Source organism: Equus quagga, chromosome 11 (genome assembly GCF_021613505.1).
Source record: "Equus quagga isolate Etosha38 chromosome 11, UCLA_HA_Equagga_1.0, whole genome shotgun sequence".
Lineage (NCBI taxonomy): Eukaryota > Metazoa > Chordata > Mammalia > Perissodactyla > Equidae > Equus > Equus quagga.
This window is the reverse complement of record NC_060277.1, coordinates 114,404,479-114,415,238: the sequence shown is the minus strand read 5'-3', so window position 1 is coordinate 114,415,238 and position 10,760 is coordinate 114,404,479. Positions and strand designations below refer to the sequence as shown.

General features: G+C 59.1%; 1 protein-coding gene across 4 annotated transcripts in view; it reads right to left on the bottom strand.

Annotated features, from left to right (window-relative positions):
• Window positions 1–242: 242 nt before the first annotated feature.
• Window positions 243–10,760, bottom strand: part of RPTOR (regulatory associated protein of MTOR complex 1) — a 394,844-nt gene continuing 384,326 nt past the window's right edge. For 3 of the 4 annotated variants that reach the window (XM_046674997.1, XM_046674998.1, XM_046674999.1), the window contains 6 exons: window positions 8,477–8,583; window positions 6,593–6,720; window positions 4,547–4,633; window positions 3,560–3,676; window positions 2,980–3,109; window positions 243–2,188 (listed from right to left, as the gene is read on the bottom strand). In XM_046674997.1, the coding sequence (XP_046530953.1) occupies window positions 2,120–2,188; window positions 2,980–3,109; window positions 3,560–3,676; window positions 4,547–4,633; window positions 6,593–6,720; window positions 8,477–8,583 (638 nt within the window). In that variant the 3' untranslated portion in view covers window positions 243–2,119. Of the gene's footprint in view, window positions 2,189–2,979; window positions 3,143–3,559; window positions 3,677–4,546; window positions 4,634–6,592; window positions 6,721–8,476; window positions 8,584–10,760 lie in introns of those variants that run through there. The other variant, XM_046675000.1, reaches the window with a different exon arrangement.

Below are 10,760 nucleotides of genomic sequence, written 5' to 3'. Positions count from 1 at the left end.
CCACCAGCTGCGGGCCACGCGAGCCTCCCTGGTCTGGAGCTTCCCACAGAGCCTGGAGAGCCACCACGACACACGGCTGTGACAGTGCCAGGTGGGCCTGGTGGCTCCAAGGGGGCCCTGGCAATGTCCCCTGGGGCCCTGCGCTACCGGCTGGAGTGGAGGTGGGCGGCCTCAGCACGGAGCCCCCACTGCCCATGCTGCGCTCTTAAAGGATGAAGCCGCCGCCGCCATCCCTACACGGGTTTATTTTTACGAACAGTTTATTGTTGTCATTGCTCTTACTTTCACATTACAATTCCATGTTTCGTCAAAGTCTTTTTCAATTCTCATTTTGGTAAAATAAATAGAGATAAATGAACCTTTAGGTGATGCTCTCTCGAGCCTCGGTTACTCCATGATTGAGTTTCGCATCGGGCCTGTGGGGACACAGCCCCGTGTGCACAGGGGACGGCGCCGGGTGAGGCGGGAGGGCCGTGCTCCTCCGCTGGAGCCTCGCACGTGGCAGGTGATGGTTTTGTCTCAAAACAAACAGAACCACATGTCAGCTCAGAATCTGGAGTGGAACCACTCCATGAGTCAGCTAGCGGTGGGGCACATGCTCTCTCAGTGTCTGGGTGGTGCTCAGCTTCCAGAAGGTTCCGGTGTCACCACCTGGCGGGCCGTGCAGAGCTGACAGGCGGCTGTGTGGGAGGGTCAGGACTTTCTGCTGCCCTCCTGACCCCACGCTGCTCATGCACCCAGAACACAGTGGAAGCAGTCACTGGGCCGGGGTGGGAATTCCATCCCAGAACCTTCCTGGTGGGAGCACGACATCCTACGCGCAGCAGAAGGCTGCTTCCATCGCCATGCCCCGTCCAGCCCTGTGAAGCCCCAGCACAGACCCTGGCCCAGCCCACCCAGGCCACCTGGAAAACGCCCTCTGCTGAGGCAGAACCTTTGTCTGCAGCACAAGGGGACCTCAACTTCTGTCACAGCTCTTACATTCCCATTATTAGTGGCCTCTTATTGGCAGAATTAGTTAAGCCAGCTCTCCTCTATCGCTGAATAATCCTGATTCCCAAGGAAAAATGGAAAAAATGCCTTTTAAAATATCATCATTGTGGTTGTGTTTTGTTTCCCAAGAGCTGTGTGTCTGCAATTGCTCAGCACGCTCTCTGTGCCCTTCCCGGGGCCACAGTGCCCCCACGGTTCGCCTGCCATGCACTTGCACATGCACAGACACGCAGAGGCGCCCTGACCCGTGCTAAGGCAATCACCAAAGAACTCTTCTGCGTTCCTCGCTGCGAGGCGCAAACTCCAGTTGCACCAGGGTGTGGGGACAGGGGCTGGAGCTGGGCCGCTGGTTCCCCACAGATACTCGGGGCTCCCACTGCCCCTCACATATGCACGTGTGTGACGCGTGTGTGCACCCGTGTGCGGGCACAGGCGGGGAGATACGAGGCTGCCCAGGGAAGAGCAGCACTTCAGAGAGAAACAAGCCCCGTGGCCCAAGGCGGCGGCCGAATCGTGGCGGCCCCGCCTGCTAACTGATTTGCAGTGAGGGGGCCCAAGCTCGAGTCCAGGGCTGCGCTGTGTTGGGGAAGGCGGGCCGTGTGGGGAGGCTGAGCCGTGGTCCTCCCACCATTTGGCCGTGATGGCCCCCAGTGGGCGAGGACAGGCATCGGGGAGGGAGGACGTGCCCAGGCAGAGGCCACACCTTCTCGCTCGCTCTCGGCCAAGCCATGGCCAGAGCCGCGTGTGCCCCACGCTGCCTGTCCACCAGGGCGGCCGAGGCCTGGAGAAGCTGGCTTCCGTCTGGGAGCCTTTGTGGAGCTAATGCTTGGGTCACTGGGAAGATAAAATGAGTGTGTTTCCCCTGTTAAAAATCTCAGAAGAAAATCAGCATGGGAAGGGCGAACTGCAACTGTGTCCCCAGTCTGGGAGCTGTGTCTCAGCAGAGAAGCAGCTGTCACACCACAGGACTCCGCCAGGGCCCCCTTCCCCGGGCTCCTGGGCACGACAGTGAAGACAGACAGACGGCCTTCCTTGAGCCCTCAGCAGCCAGGTCAGGACCAGTGTTCACGGGGAGTGCGGCGGGTCCACTATGTACAGGGTGGCCTGGTGGGGAGCAGGGCGCCCGCTATCTGACGCGCTTCTCCACCGAGTACACGGAGATGTAGTAGTCGTTGCTCCCCACGGCCAGGTGAGGCTGGAGAGGAGAGCAGACGGGGTGAGCGGGGGTGAGCAGCCAGCTGCTGGGGGGAGGGGACGGGGGAGGGGAAGCTACGAGGGGGAGGGGGTGCTGCGGCGCAGAGTTTCCCCCCCTCCACCCGGCTCCAGAGGCGGGCTCAGAAATGACGGGACCCCTAGCTGCTGCCTTTCAGCAGGGATGCATCCCCCCACGGCAACACAGGGAATTTGCATACTACCCACAGTTCCCTGCGTTCTGTGCTCAGGATTGCCCCACAGGGACAGTTCTGGGAATCTCGTGTCGCATGTTTCAGCAGAGAGCCACACGCCAGTTCCCCTGGAGCCCCATGCTGCACGGGGGCACATTGGCAGCATCCTCATTTAAAATCCAACAGCCCACAACCACGTGGACTGCCCATAACTGAGGACAGGCACGGTGGCACAGGGATCTGGGCTGCTCTCCCGCAGGGAGCACGGGGGGTGGTTCCCCAGCAGACTTTCCCTGGAAGGTTTCTCCAGGGGCGCCAGTGGTGCAGGGGCCGAAGGGGACAGAACTGGCGGGGCGATCACACGCCTTGTCTGCACAGCCCACTTTCCCTGGAGTGACAGGGAATTTGTGCTGCTTCTGGAGTGCACGCAGTGTGGGGGCCATGACCCCTGGAGACTCTGGGGCCCTGAGAAAATGGTGTTTCAGGATGTCCCTGGGACGACATGGGGTGGACCTGGCTTCAGCACCACAGTTCCCTGCTGCCAGCCCCCCATGTCCCCCGTTTCCTCCCACATCCCCCAGCCCTGGTGCGGGACACAGACCCAGTGTGGGTGGAAGGCCAAGCAGCTGATGGCTCCGACGCGCTGGCCCATGAAGCCGTCGTAGTACTTGATGTTGTTGATCAGCTCCCCGTTCCCATTGTAGATGGCGGTGAACTGGTTCATGGAGCCACTGCAGACAAGATCTGGCTGTCAGCTCCTTTCTCTGTTTGGGGCGGGAGAAGGATGGGCCCAGGGGCCAACAACCACAGGATGGGGCTGGCTCAGTGCCGGTGGTGCCACTGGTCTGCACTGGGTCAGAAAAGTGGGCGCGTCCGCAGGAAGCGGTGGCTTCTCTCTAGTCACCTCACGTGAGGACTCGGGCCACGGCTCCGTCCCAGAGATGGGGCTGCCCCCGTGGTCCTGTCAGCCAGCCTTGAGGGCCGGGAGGCCAGGCCAGCGACGAGCAGCAAAGGGGCCCCACAATTATGCTGCTCCAACCTGCTCTCCTTCACAGGCATGGGACGAACTGCGCCCGCTGTTTACCCGCAGGCCCAGGGCTGACTTTGGGGCCTCTGAGACGGTCAGCGAGGAAAGGCCTCTCCTTTTCTCTCTGGGGGCAGGGAAGAAGGTTGGCACCTACCACGCGATCAGGTTTGCCTGGGGGTGGATGTCGAGGGCCGTGAGCCCCTTCACGATCTGAAGGACATTCACAGACTCCGGCATCCGTGGATCGAAGAAGCGCACGTCTCCATTGACGCTGCCGAGAGAGGGTCACAGTGATGCCAGACTGGGCCATGCCAGCCCAGGTCTGGCTGCATGGAGTCGGGGCCTGGCTGCACACACGCTGCTCAAGGGCAAGGTGCCTGGACCCTTGGAGTGCCCAGTGAGGCCCCCTAGGCAGCCCATGAGCCCACCCACTGACCCCGGCAGTTGGACCCCTCCCCAGAGCCAGAAAAGGCCCTTCCAAAAGGCATGAAGCCTGCAGTCAGAGGCCGTGGGAGGCGAAGATGTGGGGGGAGGACGTGAGTTATCTGTTCGTTTCCAGGCCCGGGGATTAGATTTTGTGCAGCTGGGGATGCAGGGACGGGACGGGAGGGGAGGCCCGGGAGGCTGGCACGCCACCCTGGAGGCCACCTCCTTCCTGCCCTCAGCCTCTAGCAGGCCTCGGTCCAAGAGCTATGCTCTGTTTTTATACGACAAACAAGGAAAAGAGCATCTCTTTGAAGAAATGGTACTTTGTGACAATAAATTACATTTTCCTGTCCCTTTAACGGGCAAATAAATATTCGCTGCTCTCAGCACAGGATTTATTTGGCAGCAGGAACGGATGCATGGGCAGACGACCCCACAGACAGAGACCCAGAGCAACGCAGCCGGCAGATGTCGCCGGCCCCGCCTCCTCCATACCAGCTGTGCCCCACTGAGCACCTCACCCACCCCAGGAAGACTACTGTGTACCCTGCCCTCATGCCGGCCCTGACCTTTCTGGTCAGTCCTGGAGCAGAAGTTAATTACTGCCCAAAATGCCATCATTTCCCAGCTGTTTAAATACCAAGAACATATTTTAAATGGAGGAGAAAATAATGTTTTTGCAGCAAATGTCTCATGAATATCCCGCGCTCATTACCTCACGCTCATGATGTGGCCCTCGGGGTGCTTCTGGAGGTAAGCCTTCACCACCCAGGCCGTGTGCTCCCGGTACGTCATGACGCGGCTGCAGGGTGAGATGGATTCAGAGCCCAGGGTGGCGAGGGCTGGGGGGGGGGGGGGGGGGGGGGGGGTCGGGGTGGGGGGGGGGGGCTGCTGGGCTCAGGGACAACTGTGAGGTTTCACTGACGGGCTCTGAGGCATGAGGACTGGGAGACAGGGTCTAAGCAGCCACGGTGTGAGTTCATTTGGAGCAGAGGGGAACGGAGCATCTGTTACACCTGTCCTGGGTCTGCCTGTGCCTGCCGGGTGAGCTGCCTCCACCCGCATGTTGACCATGAGTGACTGCCTGATGCTGGGGCACAGCGGGGAGCCCTGCCAACATGCCCCCTCCTCTGGGATGCTGCCCTGGGAGCACAGCAGTGCCACACTGGAGCCCCCCAGAGGCAGCCTATTGCAACCCTCTCAAGACCCTGGTCATCCACCAGCCCCTCCACCAGGACTTGACACTGAGCATCTCCCATCCTGCGGACTTTTGACTGTCAGGAACGTCAGGACTGTGTCCCAACTCTAAAGCTGTTGAGACAGGGACACAGAGACCTTCCAGGAGCCCCAGGGCAGGGTCCTTGACCAGGAGCCTAGAACTGCCGAGTGTGCCTGCCAGGCTCGCCCAGGTGGGGTCTGCAGTGTGATGTCTGAGGAAGGTGATGGAGGACACACGCCACACACAGCAAGCCACAGGTCAAGGCCCGGTGATAGGTGGGCACACCTACATCATTGCTCTCATGTGCCAGCAGGGGGAGTGGGAGACCCCACCGGGAGACCCCAGCCCCATCCTCAGGGCTGCTCTATGACTCTAAGCTCTTTTTGGGATAATTTCAGAGTTTACTGCCTGCTCAGGGTAGCTTTTTAAAACAGCAGTTTGATTGAGATATAATTCACATACCATAAAACTCACCCTTTAAAAGCATACAACTCAGTATGTTCAGTCTGCGGCTATCACTACTATCTAGTTTTAGAGTATTTCATCCCCCAAACAGAAACCCCGCTCCCCCATGCCCACGATGGCTGCTCTGGGTGGGTGGGTCTGTCTTCTCTGGGGGACCCTTCCACAGAGACCCTGCAGGGAACACACGAGCCAGGGGCGGCCTTGCTGCGGGGGCCGGGGGGCCTGGGGCCCACTCCTCGCCTGCAAGCCTCAGGTCCCAACTGCTCCCACGCCAGGAGCTGGCGCCCCCACTGCCTGCCTGTTGCACTGGTCCCAGCACTCGCCACCCCTCTGGCCAGACGGCGCCTGGCTGCCCGCAGTGCATTCTGCCCTCTCCTCTCGACCGAGCCGCCTTCGCCTGCCTCCCAGGCCCAGCTCAGTTCTGTTCCCCGTCCTCCGTGCCCCAAGGGCTGCCCTCAGCTCTCAGCGGCCGACACACATGCCCACTTGCTGCTCCCTCACCCTCCGCAGGCAGGGCCTGATTTTCTGGACGAGGTGGGTGTTTGACAAACACGTTGTCCCAGGAGCCCAGGACTGCTGGCCCTGGGTTCTAAGGGCGCTCTGTCATTTATCAGCCGTGGGGCCTCGGGCAAAGGACTAAGGTCTGGACCTCAGCTCCTCACCTGCTCACACCCAGCCCTTGGCCTAGGGCAGCCATGACAACGCGTGTGGCTCAGTTGCATGGCGCCCACCTGTGCGTTCTGACGCCAGCTCCTTAGCTGTTCACATGCAGGACCTGGGAGGCGGCAGGCGGCAGCCTTCCCAGTGCTCACGTAGGAAACTGAGCTCGAGAGGCGGTGCCTCACCAGGACCCCCACCCCGCTGGCTTCCCACATCACAGTCTGTGGGCATGTTCCAACCGGCCTGTTCTCAGCTAAGGGACGCTGTACTCCTCCACGTGCCAAGGGAATGCGGCCTCTGGGGGGTGTGCCCAGCTAGTTTGGGGGCTGTCTGTCTGGCCCAGCAACCTGGTAGCAACATGACCACTGGCATGTGGATGGTGCCTGCACCCGCAGAGGGGAGGGAAGGCTGAATTACCACTCGCTGAGTGCCATCCTTCTGTCGTAGACACGGACGGAGCCGTCGCCGAGGCCGGCCACGACGAGGGAACGGTGGGAGTCGCAAGACAGGCTTGTCACGCAGCTGTCAGCACCTGTGGGGATGTCCTAGGGCCGAACACAGAGACCCCGGTGAGGCCTCACAGTGTGGAGCCCACCCCACAACTGCGAAGACCCCTTCTACAGCCACTGTGGGTGGGTCTGTCACCCTAGTGTGGGACTGCTGCCTTTTTCTCCTCCAGGGAAGCCATCAAAGGCCCGAGGAGCTCGAGGGACCAGCAGGGTCCCAGGAAACTAAGTCAGACCCACATCTGCCTGAACCACAGCCTGGCTGCACCTGAGCCCCCAGCTTGGAGGGCAGGGCCCAAGAGCCAGGTCCCCAGGGCCACAGCCAGCAAACACCTCTGGTGACACCTGGCTTTCGGGGCCAAGTAAACTTCCCAGTGTCTCCCTCTTTCCTACAAAGAAAGACGAAGCACATTTCAGCAGGAGGCATCCTTGTTAGCGTCCTCTGAAAACTCCTAACTAGTTTGGGAAGGATCAGGGAGGAGTTCTGCCGCCCATAAACCATCCCCTCGCACTCCTCCTGGCGGCTGTGAAGCTGGAGAAGGGCAAGAAGAGCGAGGAACGTGCGCCAGCAAAGAGCGGGAGAGATAGGTGGGCCCCAGAGGGCAGGAAGTGCTTCTCCAGTCACAGGAGGTTCTGCTGCTGTCGGCATGTGAGGAGGAGATCCAGCACGCACGAGATGGAGTGAGTCAGATCCACTTAGAAGGCGGAGGTGGCCTACGAACCAGCCCCTCCCTCTGCCCCGGGCAGCCAGACACCTGACAGGGGGCTTCAGCCCGCCCCTCTGGGCAACACTGCCTGTCAGAGGCCTTGCAGGTGGCGGGGCCACGGGACAAGACCTCAGCTGGTTAGATACTGGCAGTTGCTGACTCCCAGGTGACTCGAGCATCAGGGTCTCTGCTGTGCCAGTGAGAGCTGTACTGGCCAGCTGGCCAGCTGTATTCCCCAGAAAGAAGTGTGATGGAAGCCGACTGTGTGGTCAGGACACGAGAACAGGGCAGAGCAGGGGTCACTTCTCCCAGGGCCACAGCCTCCTGCCTATCTGCTCTCTCGTCCCTTTTCCAGCGTAGATCTGGGAGCTGGTCCTGCACCTCCCCCTGGCCCCTCAGCTCTTGTCTAACTGGAGGCCTGGAAGTTCTGCCCTGGGACTCCGGGAGGAGAGAACTTCTGGGCCAAAGCCACAGGCAGCATTGCATCCCAGACCATCTGTGGTCTCCCCTCGCTGCTCTGAGCAAAGTCCGCACGAGCTCGGCTCCAGTCTATTGTCCCCTTGGCCCTCTGTCACTTTTCCAGGATGTCTTAACAAACAAAAAAAATGTACTCCCTTCCCTTTTTATTAAAATTGAAAATAAAAGATGCTTTAAGAAGCACACAGTCAAATAATTAGTCATTCTAATTTAGAATATTTTCACCCTACTGCTTTCTGATATTCCCTAATTTGAACAGATAAAATAACATTTGAAAATAATTAGGATCGGCACAGGCTTAATTACACCACAGTGCAGGTCAGAGTGTCATGACTGATACGTGTCCAGAGAGCAGTGTTTCTAGCAGCTTCGGAGACAGCCTGTGCTGCCCCCGGCACTGAGGCACAGCCCCTCCAGAGCTGCCCCTCCTTGAGCCGTGGCGTTCAGGCACAACGGCACTTGCTCAGTGACCTTCATTCTTGGTTCTCTGCCACTCGGGCTGGGCCTCTTTTGTGGGGTACGGCGCTGGGGACGACGGGAGGACGGGCAGGGTGTGCACTCACTGGCCTGACACCACCCCCTCCAGGCCCTGCGCGGGACCGCGTGGTTACCTGCACCTTCATCTCCCGGTCCGTGTCCCAGATCCGGATGATCCGCACGTCCCCCGAGCTCATGAGAAGGCCAGTCTCCTGCTCCCAGTCCACCACCATCCCGGCTCCTGGAGGGACACAGACAGATAGCAGCGTCACAGAGAAACCTCTTCCAGCCTACCAATGCCAAGGAGTGCCACACCACCCAAACCCACAGGTGGATCCCAAACCCCATGCAAGCTTGGGCTGGGGCTCCCAGCGCACCCCAAGTCCCAGTCAGGGTGACAACTGGGGCCTTCCCCAGATCCCTGCTGTCCCGGCACCTGCTGGAGGGACAGCACAGTCCTAAGACTGAGGGCACAACCAGCAGGCCTGGCCACTTCAGAATGGGCCTCAGAGGCACAGAGAGGCAGTCCTTCCTCGGGCCACGGGAAAGCTCAAGGACAGCAGGTGCCTGGGGATGGACAGGAGCTCTGCAGCTGCCACCTCGAGGGGGCAGGGGACTGGCCACGGATGGCTCAGTGTGAACGAACGAGGGCTGCCCTTGCTCACTGGGGCTGAACGGGGAAGCAAGAGCCCTCAGATTCCTAAAGGTAGCACTGAAAACTCACGGGGGGCCTCTACTTAAAATAAGACAATTTAAAAATGTTTAAACACACAGAGAAGATCACAACAGACAGCACTGTACCTACCACCCAGATCTAACAGTTGCTAACATTTCATCATTTTTGCTTTTTGAAAAAGTAGTAAAATTTCAGACACAGTGACAGCCTCACTTGCCCTGAGTCCCCGCAGGCCAAGGGCATCTTCCTGAGCCGGCCTGCGTGCACCCCCGCAGGTGCCTGCGTCCACAAACTGGCAAACACGTCACCAGTTTCCAATGGAGCATATTTTCAAGCAACTTCCTTTTTTCCTTTAATATTATGTCTTGAGGATTTATCCAACCCCATAGATACAGGTCTGACTAGTTCATTTAGACATCTGAGTAACATTTGTCGTGGAAGGAAACCCGTCATTTTAGCTCCTCTACCTGGTAAACCACGCCACAACTGATGACATTGTCATGGGTCCTTGTGCGTGAGAGGGAGGCACCCAGACGGGGACAAGTGAGTCGTGTTGCGCATTTTCACCTTTCCCACGTGGCCACACCGCTCCCTGTGGGGGGGGCTGATCTGCCGTCTCGCGGCCCTGCCCCTGGACATGTGCTGTGGGCCGTCTCCCCACTGCACCAGCCTATGCACGTTTTACCGTATGTTCTGATACTAATCCTTCAGCTCACGTATGCCACAAATATCCTAGCCGTCCTGTCACTTACATTCTGACTTGTTTTCCTTCTGGCCACACAGAAGTCTGAAGTCCAACTTCTCACTGACTCTGCTCTTCCTCACGGCAGCTCCTGCGCCCACCTCTGTGGTCTCTCTCTCCTGCTTTCTCGGGTGTTCTGTTCTCCCAGCCTCTGTAGTTGGGTGACCTAACTTTCAATTGTTCTTTTTTCCTAACATATCCTCTTAAGGCTGTGGAGTTCGCTCAAGTCCCAGACCTCTTTTGAACCCCAGACTCTCATATGTACTTGCCACTTGTACTCTCTGCTCAGACGTCTGCCTGGCCACAGAAGGTCCAAATGGACCCGGTCCTCTCCCACCTCGATCCACTGACAGCCTCTCTGTTAGCAGCAACTCTGTCTTCTTGGTGGTTCGGGTGTAAACCTCAGAGCCACCGACCCCTTCTGATCCCTCATGCCCTACTGGGAAATATACCCAAGCTCCAGCAGTGTCTCGCCACCCTGATCTCAGCCCACCCACTCTCACTCCTATGACCCTGACGGCCACCCAAGGGTCTCCCTGCTCTGCCCTTCCTCTGCATGGCCTGGGCTCAACACACGACCAGGGTGGTCCCTCAGGACGCAGCCAGTTCACGTTGTTCCTCGTCACTGGCAGCGGGTCCCCATGGCACCCTGAGTCTTGACCGCAGTGGGCATGCTCCCAAGAGGCCTTTAGGCCAGTTGTTCCGGACGTCTGCGCTCAGTCTCCCTCCCAGCCGTTGATGCTGCAGCCTCACCTGCTCTGTCCTGTCTTCATTCCAGAACATCACCTGGTGTGCGCCCTGTGCTTACTGCTTTGTTTCGCTTATTGCTGCTGTGTCCGCCCTGCCAGGAAGTAAGCTCCACATGACAAACAGACGACAGCCTTCACTTCACCTTTCAGGACGCAGTCTCCCTGTGGCGACGCATCCGACCCCAGGCAGAAAGAAACTCCCCCATGTGCCAGGAAGGCATCTGCTAAGTTGACCAGGCTGCCGGTAGTGC